This window comes from Oncorhynchus clarkii, chromosome 3, assembly GCF_045791955.1.
Source record: "Oncorhynchus clarkii lewisi isolate Uvic-CL-2024 chromosome 3, UVic_Ocla_1.0, whole genome shotgun sequence".
Lineage (NCBI taxonomy): Eukaryota > Metazoa > Chordata > Actinopteri > Salmoniformes > Salmonidae > Oncorhynchus > Oncorhynchus clarkii.
In genome coordinates, this window is record NC_092149.1 from 2188536 (window position 1) to 2208164 (window position 19629).

General features: G+C 48.7%; 1 protein-coding gene across 1 annotated transcript in view; it reads left to right on the forward strand.

Moving 5' to 3' along the window:
• LOC139386524 (F-actin-uncapping protein LRRC16A-like) overlaps window positions 1–19629 on the forward strand; it is a 202334-nt gene that overhangs the window by 50432 nt on the left and 132273 nt on the right. Inside the window, exon 3 of the mRNA XM_071132127.1 lies at window positions 17902–17952. Coding sequence (XP_070988228.1) covers window positions 17902–17952 — 51 coding nt within the window. The remainder of the gene's footprint in view (window positions 1–17901; window positions 17953–19629) is intronic.

A 19629-nucleotide genomic window follows, 5' to 3' on the forward strand; every position in this document is an offset into this window, starting at 1 on the left:
TCCCTCTCTCTCTCTCTCTATCTCTCTCTCTCTCTCTCTCTCTCTCTCTCTCTCTCTCTCTGTCTCTCTCTCTCTCTCTCTCTGTCCCTCTCTCTCTCTGTCTCTCCCTCTCTCTCTCTCTCTCTCTCTCATTCTCCATCTCTCTCTCTTTTATCCCCATCATCAGTCTGTCCTGGCACTTCTTTACTAGGGTAGCATGCTGCTAAAGCTTATCCTCTGTACCTTAGTGATGGAGCTTGGTACTGATAGATGGACCAGTATAATCCTTATCTCTATGCCCGGGAACAACCAGGAATCCAAGATGGACCCCAGGCAGCACTGGAACCAAAATCAATGTCTCTGTTGGCAGTGCCCATCAAAAAGCCCAGATATGTTTCTTTCTGAGGAGGCGTATGCTTCATCTCAAACCAAGATCATTTAATGTATTCTAATACCCCTGCTGGCTCACAGGAGGACTGAATTAGGGGAGACATACTTTTAGGGTGTCTCCCAAATGACATCCTATTCCCTATGATCATAGAGTGCCATTAAATGTTAATTATAAATAGCTGTCTGAAGTCTCTCAGTGCCAGTCATGTAAAAATACCACCCAATCAGATTAGCCTTCAAATCTCTGTCAGTGATCTGATTGGACCAGACATCAAAGTCATCAGCTGTTCACGAAACATTACTGTTTGTCAATGTCTTTTGTTCTGTTTTCATGTTCCTATGGAGACCAGTAGATGTTCTGTTTTCATGTTCCTATGGAGACCAGTAGATGTTCTGTTTTCATGTCCCTATGGAGACCAGTAGATGTTCTGTCTTCATGTTCCTATGGAGACCAGTAGATGTTCTGTTTTCATGTTCCTATGGAGACCAGTAGATGTTCTGTTTTCATGTTCCTATGGAGACCAGTAGATGTTCTGTTTTCATGTCCCTATGGAGACCAGTAGATGTTCTGTCTTCATGTTCCTATGGAGACCAGTAGATGTTCTGTTTTCATGTTCCTATGGAGACCAGTAGATGTTCTGTTTTCATGTTCCTATGGAGACCAGTGGATGTTCTGTTTTCATGTTCCTATGGAGACCAGTGGATGTTCTGTTTTCATGTCCCTATGGAGACCAGTAGATGTTCTGTTTTCATGTTCCTATGGAGACCAGTAGATGTTCTGTTTTCATGTTCCTATGGAGACCAGTAGATGTTCTGTTTTCATGTTCCTATGGAGACCAGTGGATGTTCTGTTTTCATGTCCCTATGGAGACCAGTAGATGTTCTGTTTTCATGTTCCTATGGAGACCAGTAGATGTTCTGTTTTCATGTTCCTATGGAGACCAGTAGATGTTCTGTTTTCATGTTCCTATGGAGACCAGTAGATGTTCTGTTTTCATGTTCCTATAGAGACCAGTAGATGTTCTGTTTTCATGTTCCTTTGGAGACCAGTAGATGTTCTGTTTTCATGTTCCTATGGAGACCAGTAAATGTTCTGTTTTCATGTTCCTTTGGAGAGCCGGGTCTGGTTATGTGACTGGGGTTGGGGTACAGGGCTGTGGGTTGGAGCTGGGTCTGGTTATGTGACTGGGGTTGGGGTACAGGGCTGTGGGGTGGAGGTGGGTCTGGTTATGTGACTGGGGTTGGGGTACAGGGCTGGGGTACAGGGCTGTGAGTTGGAGCTGGGTCGGGTTATGTGACTGGGGTTGGGGTACAGGGTTGGAGCTGGGTCTGGTTATGTGACTGGGGTTGGGGTACAGGGTTGGAGCTGGGTCTGGTTATGTGACTGGGGTTGGGGTACAGGACTGTGGGTTGGAGCTGGGTCTGGTTATGTGACTGGGGTTGGGGTACAGGGCTGTGGGTTGGAGCTGGGTCTGGTTATGTGACTGGGGTTGGGGTACAGGGCTGTGGGTTGGAGCTGGGTCGGGTTGTGTGACTGGGTTTGGGGTACAGGGCTGTGGGTTGGAGCTGGGTCTGGTTATGTTACTGGGGTTGGGGTACAGGCCTGTGGGCAGAGCTGGGTCTGGTTATGTGACTGGGGTTGGGGTACAGGGCTGTGGGTTGGAGCTGGGTCTGGTTATGTGACTGGGGTTGGGGTACAGGGCTGTGGGTTGGAGCTGGGTCGGGTTATGTGACTGGGGTTGGGGTACAGGGCTGTGGGTTGGAGCTGGGTCTGGTTATGTTACTGGGGTTGGGGTACAGGCCTCTGGGCAGAGCTGGGTCTGGTTATGTGACTGGGGTTGGGGTACAGGGCTGTGGGTTGGAGCTGGGTCTGGTTATGTGACTGGGGTTGGGGTACAGGGCTGTGGGTTGGAGCTGGGTCTGGTTATGTGACTGGGGTTGGGGTACAGGGCTGTGGGTTGGAGCTGGGTCTGGTTATGTGACTGGGGTTGGGGTACAGGGCTGTGGGTTGGAGCTGGGTCTGGTTATGTGACTGGGGTTGGGGTACAGGGCTGTGGGTTGGAGCTGGGTCTGGTTATGTGACTGGGGTTGGGGTACAGGGCTGTGGGTTGGAGCTGGGTCTGGTTATGTGACTGGGGTTGGGGAATATGGCTGAGGCCAGGGCAGCAGGTTAATAGAGATGGGACTGGATCTGATACTGGGTAGGATTAGGATACTCCGGGTCTCTGATCGCTGGGGGTTCTGACTGGCTGGTCTGACAATGGAAATGACAACACATAGAGAGACTGTGTCTGTTGGGTGGGAGTGAGGCTGCGAGAGAGGCTGGCGAGAGAGTCTGGGAGAGGCTGGGAGAGAGAGAGGCTTGGGAGAGAGTCTGGGAGAGGCTGGGAGAGAGAGAAACTGGGGAGAGAGTCTGGGAGAGGCTGGGAGAGAGAGAGGCTGGGAGAGGCTGGGAAACAGAGAGGCTGGGGAGAGAGTCTGGAAAAGGCTGGGAGAGAGAGAGGCTAGGAGAGAGCCTGTGAGAGGCTGGTAGAGAGAGAGGCTAGGAGAGAGGCTGGTAGAGAGAGAGGCTGGGAGAGAGCCTAAGAGAAGCTTGGGTACGGCTGGTAGAGAGAGGCAGGAAGAGAGACTGAGAGAGATCCTGAGAGAAGCTTGGTTATGGCTGGTAGAGAGAGGCAGGAAGAGAGAGGCTGGGAGAGAGGTTGGGAGAGAGCCTGAGAGAAGCTTGGTTACGGCTGGTAGAGAGAGGCAGGAAGAGAGAGGCTGGGAGAGAGCCTGAGAGAAGCTTGGTTATGGCTGGTAGAGAGAGGCAGGAAGAGAGAGGCTGGGAGAGAGGTTGGGAGAGAGCCTGAGAGAAGCTTGGTTACGGCTGGTAGAGAGAGGCAGGAAGAGAGAGGCTGGGAGAGAGCCTGAGAGAAGCTTGGTTACGGCTGGTAGAGAGAGGCAGGAAGAGAGAGGCTGGGAGAGAGGTTGGGAGAGAGCCTGAGAGAAGCTTGGTTACGGCTGGTAGAGAGAGGTTGGGAGAGAGGTTGGGAGAGAGCCTGAGAGAAGCTTGGTTACGGCTGGTAGAGAGAGGCTGGGAGAGAGGCTGGGAGAGAGGTTGGGAGAGAGGTTGGGAGAGAGCCTGAGAGAAGCTTGGTTACGGCTGGTAGAGCAGTGGGCTGTAGCCAGCGAGGGCTGATCTCTGTAGCGTGACCTCTTGGAGTAACCCCATTGTTAACCTGCAGTTAGCGGATCAGGAGAGAGGCTGTCTGCCTCCCTCTACCACAATGCCAGCCTGGTGGGGTGTGGTCTATCATACAGTGTGGAGGGTTGTCATGACCAGATGCTTTAGCCAGGGATAATGAACCTAGGGACCCGGTCTGTGAGGAGAGAGAGACAGACTGGGTCTGCTGCTCCCTGTTCACCACAGTGGTCTGTGAGGAGAGAGAGACAGACTGGGTCTGTGAGGAGAGAGAGACAGACTGGGTCTGCTGCTCCCTGTTCACCACAGTGGTCTGTGAGGAGAGAGAGGCAGACTGGGTCTGTGAGGAGAGAGAGGCAGACTGGGTCTGTCAGGAGAGAGAGACAGACTGGGTCTGTGAGGAGAGAGAGACAGACTGGGTCTGCTGCTCCGTGTTCACCACAGTGGTCTGTGAGGAGAGAGAGACAGACTGGGTCTGTGAGGAGAGGGAGACAGACTGAGTCTGTGAGGAGAGAGAGACAGACTGGGTCTTCTGCTCCGTGTTCACCACAGTGGTCTGTGAGGAGAGAGAGACAGACTGGGTCTGTGAGGAGATAGAGACAGACTGGGTCTGCTGCTCAGTGTTCACCACAGTGGGTTGTGAGGAGAGAGAGACAGACTGGGTCTGTGAGGAGATAGAGACAGACTGGGTCTGTGAGGAGAGAGAGACAGACTGGGTCTTCTGCTCCCTGTTCACCACAGTGATCTGCAGTATGGTACTGGAGTCTGAGTGTTGATCATCATGGGTATGCAGCAGTAGGAGGCTGCAGCAGTAGGAGGCTGTAGCAGTAGGAGGCTGTAGCAGTAGGAGGCTGCAGCAGTAGGAGGCTGCAGCAGTAGACCCAGACATCAGGTGCACTGTCAGCATGTTCTAGCCTGGAGTGAATCCATGTAGCAGTAGGAGGCTGTAGCAGTAGACCCAGACATCAGGTGCACTGTCAGCATGTTCTAGCCTGGAGTGAATCCATGTAGCAGTAGGAGGCTACAGCAGTAGACCCAGACATCAGGTGCACTGTCAGCATGTTCTAGCCTGGAGTGAATCCATGTAGCAGTAGGAGGCTACAGCAGTAGACCCAGACATCAGGTGCACTGTCAGCATGTTCTAGCCTGGAGTGAATCCATGTAGCAGTAGGAGGCTGCAGCAGTAGACCCAGACATCAGGTGCACTGTCAGCATGTTCTAGCCTGGAGTGAATCCATGTAGCAGTAGGAGGCTGCAGCAGTAGACCCAGACATCAGGTGCACTGTCAGCATGTTCTAGCCTGGAGTGAATCCATGTAGCAGTAGGAGGCTGCAGCAGTAGACCCAGACATCAGGTGCACTGTCAGCATGTTCTAGCCTGGAGTGAATCCATACAGCAGTAGACCCAGACATCAGGTGCACTGTCAGCATGTTCTAGCCTGGAGTGAATCCACGTGAAGTGCAGCCAATTTCCTCCATCAGACCCCACCAACCACACCTACATGAACTGTATGGAGAGACGGCTGAGTCCCAAATGGCACCTTGTTCCCTATGTAGTGCACTATTTTCCCCCCAGGGCCTCTGGTCCAAAGTAGTGCTCTATATAGGGAATAGGGTGCCATTTCAGCCCTATGCAGCCCTAAGGCTCTACTGCTGAACAGAACAAAATGGATTGCAACCTGTCTGCCAATATTGTCTGACGTGTTTGGATAGAGGCGGTGTTGGACTGGGGAGCAGAACCTTTTTGGTTTATGGTGCAGTGTCTGTCTTATCTGGCATAACTGAAGAGACTGATTTAAGAGAGAGATTTTCATATTTATAAACTTTTATTTTGTGTATAGGGAGTTTATTTATTTTGTCCTGGTTTCCAATTGGTAGTTACAGTGTTGTCTCATCACTGCAACTCCCCTACGGACTCGGGAGAGACGAAGGCAGAGAGCCGTGCGTCCTCCGATACACGACCCAACCAAGCCGCACTGCTTCTTGACACAATGCCCACTTAACCCGGAAGCCAGACGCAAAATACAAAAAAATAAGAATAAACCCTGGAATGAGTAGGTGTGTCCAACTTTTGGCTGGTACTGTACATACTGTATATATGTATATAGTACCAGTCAACAGCTGGACACACCTACTCATTCAAGGGTTTAATATATGTACACTGTAGGCTCCTGTAGAGTGCTGAGTTATTACATCATGATGCACCCTATTCCCTACATAGAGCACTGCTTTTGGGCCCTGGTTAAATGTAGTGCACTTTGTAGGGAATAGGGTGGAATTTGGGACACTGCACATGTTTGATGATTTAAAGATTAGGATGAAGTCTGGAAATTCTGCTTGTCTGTCTGGCGTCTGGCGTTGCCAGGTATGTGATAAAGTAGAATCTGGCGTTGCCAGGTGTGTGATAACGCAGAATCTGGCGTTGCCAGGTGTGTGATAATGCAGAATCTCGGGTTGCCAGGTGTGTGATAAAGCAGAATCTCGTGTTGCCAGGTATATGACAAAGCAGAGTCTGGCGTAGCCAGGGAATTTCTGGTTTTGGTGATTTCATTAGCCGATACCAAAGCAAACACCAACAGGTGAACAAAACCTAATAACGCCGATGCTTTTCTGAAGAGAGAATTGAGACTTTATCTACAGGAAAACACAGTCTGTCTCCAACTAAATGGAATGTCTTTAGTGCCGGTTAGGGGTTATATTATATGAGGAAGAAATCACTTCATTCATTTCACTCTTTCCTCTGGTGCTGCCATTATAAGTAGGTTATTGTGAAGTGCCAGAGGCCAAATAACAGAATGGAGAGGAAGAGATGAGGAGGAGGAGGGGGAGAGGAGGAGGAGGAGGAGGAGAGAGGAGGAGGAGGAGAGAGGAGGTGGGGGAGGAGAAAGGAGGAGAGTGGAGGAGAGAGGAGCAAAAGGAGGAGAGAGGAGCAGGAGGAGGAGGAAAGGAGGAGGAGACGAGAGGAGGAGGAAAGGAGGAGAGAGGAGGAGGAGGAAAGGAGGAGAGAGAGAGGAGGAGGAGGAGGAAAGGAGGAGAGAGGAGCAGGAGGAGGAAGAGAGAGAGGAGCAGGAGCAGGAGGAAAAGAGGAGGAAAGAGAGAGGAGGAGGAAAGGAGGAGGAGAGAGGAGCAGGAGGAGGATAGTAGTGGAGAGGAGTTCTATCCACTTTGCATGGAACACGAGTACAGGGTCCCTAAAACAGCCACCTCTCCTTGTCTGTCCATCCATCAACCCTGAGTGGGCCTGACAAGGCCAATGGCTGTGACTCACGAGCTGTGTCAGTGTGAGTCAGGTATGGAAGAGAACAGTGGCCCAGGACCAGAGGATTCTAACCATCTGTCTGTATGACTTCATGAGAGATATGTGTGTACAGCAGCCTATTGTTTTCTAGGAGATTTTCAGTTCATTTTGACTGAAGTGAAAAACTGAATTCTCCCAGACTACTGTAGTGTCCAGGCCCAGTCAGGGCCCGGCCCAGATGGGACGCCACGCCCTGTAGGACGGCTGCTGACCTTCAGTTGTTTCCTCAGTTGGCCTTGCTCTCTTCCCTGTGGTTGGTTAAATAAACCAGGGTACTCCACAGGTGACACAGGTGAGAGGATGATGTAGAGGTCAGAAGGTCAGTCCTCATGTACTCTCTCTAGGGCTGGCACAATTATATCATATAACCGTATAACAGCGTAACCGTATAACCGGGTTACCGTATAACTGTATAGCTGTATAACTGTATAACCGGGTTACCGTATAACTGTATAACCGGGTTACCGTATAACTGTATAGCCGTATAACCGGGTTACCGTATAACTGTATAACCGGGTTACCGTATAACCGGGTTACCATATAACCGGGTTACTGTATAACCGGGTTACCGTATAACCGGATTACTAATTACTAAATTAATGATTTTCTATGTTTGGAGTCTTTTACACAGGTTAAGTATCCTCTCTCTCTCTCTCTGTCTCTCTGTCTCTCTCTCTCTCTCTCTCTCTCTCTCTCTCTCTCACTCTCTCTCTCACTCTCTCTCTCTGTCTCCCTCTCTCTCTCTCTCTCTCTGTCTCTCTCTGTCTCTCTCTGTCTCTCTCTGTCTCTCTCTCTCTCTCTCTCTCTCTCTCTCTCTCTCTCTCTCTCTCTCTCTCTCTCTCTCTGTCTCTCTCTCTCTCTCTCTCTCTCTCTCTCTCTCTCTCTCTCTCTCTCTCTCTCTCTCTCTCTCTCTCTCTCTCTCTCTCTCTCTCTCTCTCTCTCTCTCTCTCTCTCTCTCTCTCTCTCTCTCTCTCTCTGTCAAATTCAAATTCAAATTCAAATTCAAGCTGCTTTATTGGCATGAAAAACATTGTGTCAATATTGCCAAAGCAACAATGTATACAATATACATTGTAACAAAATAATAATATTAAATGGTAGTAAATAATAATACAAAATTAAATACAAAAATAATAACAATAAAATGGTAACAGTCTACAGTAAACATTAATAATTATAGTAATAACAATAATAGTAATAATAAGTAAGTTACTGTTTACTATGCAGATGTTATTATTCAGTGTCCCTCAGGCTATGGCAGGAAAATACATATTTGGCTGCAAGAGGAGCCATTGCTCCTTCGCCCATGAGTATTCTTAGTTTTTCCTCTGGGTTCAATTTGTAAAAATGTGGAATATATGTAGTCATTTCTGTGAATAATGAATCTCTTTGTGAGGAATATTTATCACAGTAAAGGAGAAAGTGCATCTCTGTCTCTACCTCCCCTGTCATGCAGTGACCACATACACGCTCCTCTTTGGGTAGCCATGTCTTTTTATGTCTGCCGGTTTCTATTGCCAATCGGTGGTCACTCAGCCTGTACTTGGTAAGGATCTGTCTCTGCTTCGTATCTCTGACAGAGTAGAGATAATCAGCCAATTCATATTCTCTGTTTAGGGTCAGATAGCAATTTAGTCGGCTTTGGGATTTTGTTTCGTTTTTCCAGTATTGTAAATATGATTCCTTTGATTGGTTCATGATTTTGCTTATTGGAATTCTTTCTTTTGAAGCAGTGCTGGTGTCAGCTTGGTTGGTGAGGTCCAACACCAGCTGACTGAGAGGGCTCGTTTCTGGGCTCTGTCTCTCTCTCTCTCTCCCTCTCTCACTCTCTCTCACTCTCTCTCTCTGTCTCCCTCTCTCTCTCTCTCTCTCTCTCTCTCTCTCTCTCTCTCTCTCTCTCTCTAATATTGTCCATTTAATTAGACAACGTGACAGTTACTGTTGTCCATTTAATTAGACAACGTGGCCGTTACTGTTGTCTCATAATGTTGTCAGTATTCCCTTTGTTTCCGTTGTAGTGAACATTTAATTGTCTTTGTGGTGAAAAATGAGAAGAAGAGAAGGGATTGTTTCTGCTGTGTTATATTGTCATGCTGAAGAGACCATCCAGGGGTTGTTTCTGCTGTGTTATATTGTCATGCTGTAGAGACCATCCAGGGGTTGTTTCTGCTGTGTTATATTGTCATGCTGAAGAGACCATCCAGGGGTTGTTTCTGCTGTGTTATATTGTCATGCTGAAGAGACCATCCAGGGGTTGTTTCTGCTGTGTTATATTGTCATGCTGAAGAGACCATCCAGGGGTTGTTTCTGCTGTGTTATATTGTCATGCTGTAGAGACCATCCAGGGGTTGTTTCTGCTGTGTTATATTGTCATGCTGAAGAGACCATCCAGGGGTTGTTTCTGCTGTGTTATATTGTCATGCTGTAGAGACCATCCAGGGGTTGTTTCTGCTGTGTTATATTGTCATGCTGAAGAGACCATCCAGGGGTTGTTTCTGCTGTGTTATATTGTCATGCTGAAGAGACCATCCAGGGGTTGTTTCTGCTGTGTTATATTGTCATGCTGTAGAGACCATCCAGGGGTTGTTTCTGCTGTGTTATATTGTCATGCTGAAGAGACCATCCAGGGGTTGTTTCTGCTGTGTTATAATGTCATGCTGAAGAGACCATCCAGGGGTTGTTTCTGCTGTGTTATATTGTCATGCTGAAGAGACCATCCAGGGGTTGTTTCTGCTGTGTTATATTGTCATGCTGAAGAGACCATCCAGGGGTTGTTTCTGCTGTGTTATATTGTCATGCTGAAGAGACCATCCAGGGGTTGTTTCTGCTGTGTTATATTGTCATGCTGTAGAGACCATCCAGGGGTTGTTTCTGCTGTGTTATATTGTCATGCTGTAGAGACCATCCAGGGGTTGTTTCTGCTGTGTTATATTGTCATGCTGAAGAGACCATCCAGGGGTTGTTTCTGCTGTGTTATATTGTCATGCTGTAGAGACCATCCAGGGGTTGTTTCTGCTGTGTTATATTGTCATGCTGAAGAGACCATCCAGGGATTGTTACTAGTTATCAGCTAAATGGTTTAATATCCTCTCACATTAATCAGCACCTGTCAAACAGCTGCTCTAGGGATCCGTTTATAATGGAGACGTTACGTGATGGATTCATCCAACCAGATTTGGATTTGGTGAAACGGGGGGCAAATTAGGTTTCATTTTGTTTCGCTGTTAGTAAGATGAGACTAAATCACCTGTGGTGAAGCCCGCTAACTCTGTCAATCAACAGTAATATGAATAACACACACACACACACACACACACACACACACACACACACACACACACACACACACACACACACACACACACTGAACACACACACACACACACACACACACACTGAACACACACACACACACACACTGAACACACACACACACACACACACACACAGAGTCACGGTGCAGTAGGAGATATGAGAAGAGCAGATGATGTGTTTGAGGAATGTCTTTTCCTTCAGTCATTCTTCATGTTTGGTTTGAGGTTACAGAGACAGGCTTTCTGGGACTGAGGCCCAACTGATCTGAACATTCAACCACTGTCTGTGGGTCCACACACACACACACACAAGTCTGTCTGTTTAGAAGCTGGACCCTCGTTAATTTTGCATAAATATTTAGAAAAAGGTTTGACAGTGAGGATAATCTGTGGAGGTGGAGGTTTGACAGTGAGGATAATCTGTGGAGGTGGAGGTTTGACAGTGAAGATAATCTGTGGAGTTGGGGGTAGAGGTTTGACAGTGAGGATAATCTGTGGAGTTGGGGGTGTAGGTTTGTCCTGACTGTCAATCTGTGGAGTTGGGGGTGGAGGTTTGACAGTGAGGATAATCTGTGGAGTTGGGGGTGTAGGTTTGTCCTGACTGTCAATCTGTGGAGTTGGGGGTGGAAGTTTGACAGTCAGGATAATCTGTGGAGGTTTGACAGTCAGGATAATCTGTGGAAGTGAGGGTGGAGGTTTGACAGTCAGGATAAAAGTGGGATGAAATAAGGAGTTGTATAGGCCAATATTCTACATAGTTTAACAGATGTAGTAGGGAGTTGTATTTTATACAGGCCAATATTCTACATAGTTTAACAGATGTAGTAGGGAGTTGTAGTTTCAAACAGGCCAATATTCTACATAGTTTAACAGATGTAGTAGGGAGTTGTAGTTTCCAACAGGCCAATATTCTACATAGTTTAACAGATGTAGTAGGGAGTTGTAGTTTCCAACAGGCCAATATTCTACATAGTTTAACAGATGTAGTAGGGAGTTGTAGTTTATACAGGCCAATATTCTACATAGTTTAACAGATGTAGTAGGGAGTTGTAGTTTATACAGGCCAATATTCTACATAGTTTAACAGATGTAGTAGGGAGTTGTAGTTTCCAACAGGCCAATAATCTACATTGTGTAACAGAAAAACGTGCCCTCTCTTTCTGTCACCCTCTGTGTGTGTGTGTGTGTGTGTGTGTGTGTGTGTGTGTGTGTGTGTGTGTGTGTGCGTGTGTGTGCCTCTCTTTTTGTCACCCTCTGTGTGTGTGTGTGTGTGTGTGTGTGTGTGTGTGTGTGCCTCTCTTTTTGTCACCCTCTGTGTGTGTGTGTGTGTGTGTTTCCAGGCCAAGGGCCTTATGGTGGAGCTGTACCACACATTGATGTTGTCTCTCTCTCTCTCTCTCAATTCAATTCAATTCAAACGGCAAACATAATATATAGAATATAAACAAAAGGGAAATAAACAATCAAAATGAACAGTCAACATTACACTCACAAAAGTTCCAAAGGAATAGAGACATTTCAAATGTCATATTATGTCTATATTCAGTGTTGTAACAATGTGCAAATAGTTCTAATACAAAAAGGGAAAATAAATAAACATAAATATAGGTTGTATTTACAGTGGTGTTTGTTCTTCACTGGTTGCCCTTTTCTTGTGGCAACAGGTCACAAATCTTGCTGCTGTGATGACACACTGTGGAATTTCACCCAGTAGATATGGGAGTTTATAATTTGTGTTTATTCTTTGTGGATCTGTGTAATCTGAGGGAAATATGTGTCTCTAAAATGGTTATACATTGGACAGGAGGTTAGGAAGTGCAGCTCAGTTTTCATCTCATTTTGTGGGCAGTGAGCACATAGCCTGTCTTCTCTTGAGAGCCATGTCTGCCTACGGCGGCCTTTCTCAATAGCAAGGTTATGCTCACTTAGTCTGTACATAGTCAAAGCTTTCCTTAAGTTTGGGTCAGTCACAGTGGTCAGGTATTCTTTTCCAATGTGTCAAATAATTATCTTTTTATTTTCTCATGATTTGGTTAGGTCTAATTGTGCTGTTGTCCTGGGGCTCTGTAGGGTGTGTTTGTGTTTGTGAACAGAGCCCCAGGACCAGCTTGCTTAGGGGACTCTTCTCCAGGTTCATCTCTCTGTCGGTGATGGCTTTGTTATGTAAGGTTTGGGAATCTCTTCCTTTTAGGTGGTTGTAAAATTTAGCAGCTTTTTTTCAGGATTTTGATCATTTAGATTTTGATAATCGGCCTCTGCATGTATTATTTGGTGTTTTTGCTGAATTCTGCCCCCCCCCCCCCCCTCCACACAAATCCTCTTCGCTGCTCCAGCATTGTGGCCATCTGGAGATGCTGCTCAGCGATTGGCTGAGAGGCCAGGGTGATGGCGGTGGTCGCAGATGGCTTATAGGCTGGTTTATGGCTTATAGTCCATTTAGGGGTCAGAACAGCCATGGAGGAGGGCCTGGGAGGAGGGTCTGGGAGGAGGGTCTAGGAGGAGGGCCTGGGGAGGAGGGCCTGGGGAAGAGGGCCTGGGGAAGAGGGCCTGGGGAAGAGGGCCTGGGGAAGAGGGCCTGGGGAAGAGGGCCTGGGGAAGAGGGCCTGGGGAAGAGGGCCTGGGGAAGAGGGCCTGGGGAAGAGGGCCTGGGGAAGAGGGCCTGGGGAGGAGGGCCTGGGGAGGAGGGCCTGGGAGGAGGCCCTGGGATGAGGGCCTAGGAGCAGGGCCTGGGAGGAGGGCCTAGGAGGAGGACCTGGGAGGGCTGAGTCCACGTAGGTGCCAGCAGTCAAGAGAACAGCCATGAAGGAGGGCTACTTGGAGGAGGGCTACTTGGAGGAGGGCTACTGCCTGACTGGCAGGGTATGGTACAAGAACTGTCAGTAGTCACTGGGCTGGGTGCTCAGTAGTTACTGGGCTGGTTACTCAGTGGTCACTGGGCTGGTTACTCAGTAGTCACTGGGCTGGTTACTCAGTAGTTACTGTGCTGGTTACTCAGTAGTCACTGGGCTGGTTACTCACTAGTCACTGGGCTGGGTGCTCAGTAGTCACTGGGCTGGGTGCTCAGTAGTTACTGGGCTGGTTGCTCAGTAGTCACTGGGCTGGTTACTCAGTAGTCACTGGGCTGGGTGCTCAGTAGTTACTGGGCTGGTTACTCAGTGGTCACTGGGCTGGTTACTCAGTAGTCACTGAGCTGGTTACTCAGTAGTCACTGGGCTGGTTACTCAGTAGTCACTGGGCTGGGTGCTCAGTAGTTACTGGGGTGGGTGCTCAGTAGTTACTGGGCTGGGTGCTCAGTGGTCACTGGGCTGGTTACTCAGTAGTCACTGGGCTGGTTACTCAGTAGTCACTGGGCTGGGTGCTCAGTGGTCACTGGGCTGGTTACTCAGTAGTCACTGGGCTGGTTACTCAGTAGTCACTGGGCTGGGTGCTCAGTAGTCACTGGGCTGGGTGCTCAGTAGTCACTGGGCTGGGTGTTCAGTAGTCACTGGGCTGGTTACTCACTAGTCACTGGGCTGGTTACTCAGTAGTCATTGGGCTGGTTACTCAGTAGTCACTGGGCTGGGTGCTCAGTAGTCACTGGGCTGGGTGCTCAGTAGTCACTGGGCTGGTTACTCACTAGTCACTGGGCTGGTTACTCATTAGTCACTGGGCTGGTTGTTCAGTAGTCACTGGGCTGGGTGTTCAGTAGTCACTGGGCTGGTTGCTCAGTGGTCACTGGGCTGGTTACTCAGTAGTCACTGGGCTGGGTGCTCAGTAGTCACTGGGCTGGGTGCTCAGTAGTCACTGGGCTGGTTACTCAGTGGTCACTGGGCCGGGTGCTCAGTAGTCACTGGGCTGGTTACTCAGTAGTCACTGGGCTGGTTACTCAGTCGTCACTGGGCTGGTTGTTCAGTAGTCACTGGGCTGGTTACTCAGTAGTCACTGGGCTGGTTGCTCAGTGGTCACTGGGCTGGTTACTCAGTAGTCACTGGGCTGGGTGCTCAGTAGTCACTGGGCTGGGTGCTCAGTAGTCACTGGGCTGGTTACTCAGTGGTCACTGGGCCGGGTGCTCAGTAGTCACTGGGCTGGTTACTCAGTAGTCACTGGGCTGGTTACTCAGTAGTCACTGGGCTGGTTACTCAGTCGTCACTGGGCTGGGTGCTCAGTAGTCACTGGGCTGGGTGCTCAGTAGTCACTGGGCTGGTTACTCACTAGTCACTGGGCTGGTTACTCACTAGTCACTGGGCTGGTTACTCATTAGTCACTGGGCTGGTTACTCAGTAGTCACTGGGCTGGTTATTCAGTAGTCACTGGGCTGGTTACTCAGTAGTCACTGGGCTGGGTTCTCAGAGGTCACTGGGCTGGTTACTCAGTAGTCACTGGGCTGGGTGCTCAGTAGTCACTGGGTTGGTTACTCAGTAGTCACTGGGTTGGTTACTCAGTAGTCACTGGGCTGGGTGCTCAGTAGTCACTGGGCTGGGTGTTCAGTAGTCACTGGGCTGGTTACTCAGTAGTCACTGGGCTGGGTGCTCAGTAGTCACTGGGCTGGTTACTCAGTAGTCACTGGGCTGGTTACTCAGTAGTCACTGGGCTGGTTACTCAGTAGTCACTGGGCTGGTTACTCTGTGGTCACTGGGCTGGGTGCTCAGTAGTCACTGGGCTGGTTACTCAGTAGTCACTGGGCTGGTTACTCAGTAGTCACTGGGCTGGTTACTCAATGGTCACTGGGCTGGTTACTCAGTAGTCACTGGGCTGGTTACTCAGTGGTCACTGGGCTGGGTGCTCAGTAGTCACTGGGCTGGGTGCTCAGTAGTCACTGGGCTGGTTACTCAGTAGTCACTGGGCTGGGTGCTCAGTAGTCACTGGGCTGGTTACTCAGTAGTCACTGGGCTGGTTGCTCAGTAGTCACTGGGCTGGGTGCTCAGTAGTCACTGGGCTGGTTACTCAGTAGTCACTGGGCTGGGTGCTCAGTAGTCACTGGGCTGGGTGCTCAGTAGTCACTGGGCTGGTTGCTCAGTAGTCACTGGGCTGGGTGCTCAGTAGTCACTGGGCTGGTTACTCAGTAGTCACTGGGCTGGTTACTCAGTCGTCACTGGGCTGGTTACTCAGTAGTCACTGGGCTGGTTACTCAGTAGTCACTGGGCTGGGTGCTCAGTGTTTCGAGAGCTGCAGGGTTTCCTTTATTATCATGTTCAGACCAGGAAGAGATGACAGCAGAGTCACATCCTGTAATATCCTGTTGTCCCAGTACAGAGCAGCAGTCTCTGTATCTCTGTCTGCTGTGTGTTGAGTCAAGCAGAGATGAGCTCATTTACCACGGGGGCCTCGATGACTGGAGCTCAGTACCTAAAGATTTACATTCATTGTCCTGTGACAGGCTGTGTAAAAGCGTCTGTCTGTCTCTGCGGGAGTCACGTGTGTGATGATGCTGAGTCAGAGAAGGCCCCATGGCAGTAGCTAAAACAGGAACAACTCTGATTTGGGTGAACGACCTCATTTGAGTTGAGTATAATGACTCTCATTCCCAACCTAATTATGGAACTGAATCACTCTGTGGAGGACAGGGAACTGAATCACTCTGTGGAGGACAGGGAACTGAATCACTCTGTGGAGGACAGGGAACTGAATCACTCTGTGGAGGACAGGGAACTGAATCACTCTGTGGAGGACAGGGAACTGAATCAGGCAGATTATGGAGAAAAGAGACATATCTTTCTGCATTCCAAATAGAAATATAGGGAATAGGGTTCCATTTCAACGCAGTAGTCCACTATATAGGAACTAGGGTTCCATTTCAACTCAGTAGTCCACTATATAGGGAATAGGGTTCCATTTCAACTCAGTGGTCCACTATATAGGAACTAGGGTTCCATTTCAACTCAGTAGTCCACTATATAGGGAATAGGGTTCTATTTGGAACACTGTAGTCCACTATATAAGGAATAGGGTTCCATTTGGAACACAGTGGTCCACTATATAGGGAATAGGGTTCCATTTCAACTCAGTAGTCCACTATATAGGGAATAGGGTTCCATTTGGAACTCAGTAGTCCACTATACAGGGAATAGGGTTCCATTTCAACTCAGTAGTCCACTATATAGGGAATAGGGTTCCATTTGGAACACAGACATGGTGATGTGTTGTAATGGCCTGGTTTGGTTTAGAATCATAGATTTGTTTGTAAGGATTCTTCCTGAGAGTTAGAGAATATTCTGGTATTTTTCCTATTTTTAAAGAAGTGTACACAAAACCATGAGTAATTGGTGCTCTTTCAAAGAGAGAGAGAAAGAGAGGAGAGAGAGAGAAAGAGAGGAGAGCAAGAGCGATGAAGTGAGGCCACAGCACACAGAGGTTGTCTCTCTGAATCTAGTCAGGTCAGGGGGAGAGGAGACCCAGCAAGACGAGTCCATTCCTCTATCTGTCTCTCTCATTCTCTCTCTTCCCCCATTCTCTTCCCCCTTGTTCTCAGGCCCTGTGGGGTCACTCTAAATGTCCCTCAGCCAAAACAAATATCCATCACTGTCCTCTTCTGCTGGAAGGAGGCCATCTTGCCCAGGCCTTGTTTTTAAACATGACACGGTGGGAAACTTTTCCTTCTGACTCCGCTGGTGACTGGTGTGTTCCCCCGTATCTTCCTCATTTTCCCCCTGGGGGTTTCCCCATCCTTCCCTGTTTCTGTTCTGTTCTATCAGACAAACTTAGCTGAATGTCAAGTCAGGAATGTGCTTGTCTGTTAGTGTTTTTCTTCTCAACCTGTCACACGTGTTCAGAAAGGTATTTTCATCATGATCACCTTTTGGTACTTGTTGCTGCCTTGTAGTTGCTGTGTGATGATCTACAGCTGCCTTGTAGTTGATGTGTGATGATCTACAGCTGCCTTGTAGTTGCTGTGTGATGATCTACAGCTGCCTTGTAGTTGATGTGTGATGATCTACAGCTGCCTTGTAGTTGCTGTGTGATGTTCTACAGCTGCCTTGTAGTTGCTGTGTGATGTTCTACAGCTGCCTTGTAGTTGATGTGTGATGATCTACAGCTGCCTTGTAGTTGCTGTGTGATGTTCTACAGCTGCCTTGTAGTTGCTGTGTGATATTCTACAGCTGCCTTGTAGTTGATGTGTGATGATCTACAGCTGCCTTGTAGTTGCTGTGTGATGTTCTACAGCTGCCTTGTAGTTGCTGTGTGATGATCTACAGCTGCCTTGTAGTTGATGTGTGATGATCTACAGCTGCCTTGTAGTTGCTGTGTGATGTTCTACAGCTGCCTTGTAGTTGCTGTGTGATGATCTACAGCTGCCTTGTAGTTGCTGTGTGATGATCTACAGCTGCCTTGTAGTTGCTGTGTGATGTTCTACAGCTGCCTTGTAGTTGATGTGTGATGTTCTACAGCTGCCTTGTAGTTGATGTGTGATGTTCTACAGCTGCCTTGTAGTTGATGTGTGATGATCTACAGCTGCCTTGTAGTTGATGTGTGATATTCTACTGCTGCCTTGTAGTTGCTGTGTGATGATCTACAGCTGCCTTGTAGTTGCTGTGTGATATTCTACAGCTGCCTTGTAGTTGATGTGTGATGATCTACAGCTGCCTTGTAGTTGCTGTGTGATGTTCTACAGCTGCCTTGTAGTTGATGTGTGATGTTCTACAGCTGCCTTGTAGTTGCTGTGTGATGTTCTACAGCTGCCTTGTAGTTGCTGTGTGATGTTCTACAGCTGCCTTGTAGTTGATGATCAACTTATTTGTTTATTTTCTCTGTTTTCCTCAGGCTCTCTCATCTCACCGGGCCTTCCTTCTGACTGCACGCATCCCTAGCAAGGTAAGAACAGCCAGCTACAGCTCATAGGTCTGTCTCTTCTAGGTAACCTAGGAAACTTATCTGGCCAGCCAGCTACAGCTCATAGGTCTGTCTCTTCTAGGTAACCTAGGTAACTACTCTGGCCAGCCAGCTACAGCTCATAGGCCTGTCTCTTCTAGGTAACCTAGGAAACTACTCTGGCCAGCCAGCTACAGCTCATAGGTCTGTCTCTTCTAGGTCAACTAGGAAACTACTCTGGCCAGCCAGCTACAGCTCATAGGCCTGTCTCTTCTAGGTAACCTAGGATACTACTCTGGCCAGCCAGCTACAGCTCATAGGCCTGTCTCTTCTAGGTAACCTATGAAACTACTCTGGCCAGCCAGCTACAGCTCATAGGCCTGTCTCTTCTAGGTTACCTAGGATACTACTCTGGCCAGCCAGCTACAGCTCATAGGCCTGTCTCTTCTAGGTAACCTAGGAAACTACTCTGGCCAGCCAGCTACAGCTCATAGGCCTGTCTCTTCTAGGTAACCTAGGTAACTACTCTGGCCAGCCAGCTACAGCTCATAGGCCTGTCTCTTCTAGGTAACCTAGGTAACTACTCTGGCCAGCCAGCTACAGCTCATAGGCCTGTCTCTTCTAGGTAACCTAGGATACTACTCTGGCCAGCCAGCTACAGCTCATAGGCCTGTCTCTTCTAGGTTACCTAGGTAACTACTCTGGCCAGCCAGCTACAGCTCATAGGCCTGTCTCTTCTAGGTCAACTAGGAAACTACTCTGGCCAGCCAGCTATAGCTCATAGGTAACCTAGGAAACTACTATGGCCAGCCAGCTACAGCTCATAGGCCTGTCTCTTCTAGGTAACCTAGGTAACTACTCTGGCCAGCCAGCTACAGCTCATAGGCCTGTCTCTTCTAGGTCAACTAGGAAACTACTCTGGCCAGCCAGCTATAGCTCATAGGTAACCTAGGAAACTACTATGGCCAGCCAGCTACAGCTCATAGGCCTGTCTCTTCTAGGTAACCTAGGTAACTACTCTGGCCAGCCAGCTACAGCTCATAGGCCTGTCTCTTCTAGGTAACCTAGGTAACTACTCTGGCCAGCCAGCTACAGCTCATAGGCCTGTCTCTTCTAGGTCAACTAGGAAACTACTCTGGCCAGCCAGCTACAGCTCATAGACCTGTCTCTTCTAGGTCAACTAGGAAACTACTCTGGCCAGCCAGCTACAGCTCATAGACCTGTCTCTTCTAGGTTACCTAGATAACTACTCTGGCTGGCACACAGGTTGTACAAGAACAGCTTCCAATTTCAATATTTTTTAAATACTTCTTCAATTGAGTTGATTGAGTGTGTGGTGGTTCTGATGGTGGTGGTTCTGATGGTGGTGGTTCTGACGGTGGTGGTTCTGACGGTGGTGGTTCTGACGGTGGAGGTTCTGACGGTGGAGGTTCTGACGGTGGTGGTTCTGATGGTGGTGGTTCTGATGGTGGTGGTTCTGATGGTGGTGGTTCTGATGGTGGTGGTTCTGACGGTGGAGGTTCTGACGGTGGTAGTTCTGTTGGTGGTGGTTCTGATGGTGGAGTCCACTGGCCCTTGGTCACAGTCCACTGGCCCTTGGTCACAGTCCACTGGCCCTTGGTCACAGTCCACTGGCCCTTGGTCAAAGTCCACTGGCCCTTGGTCAAAGTCCACTGGCCC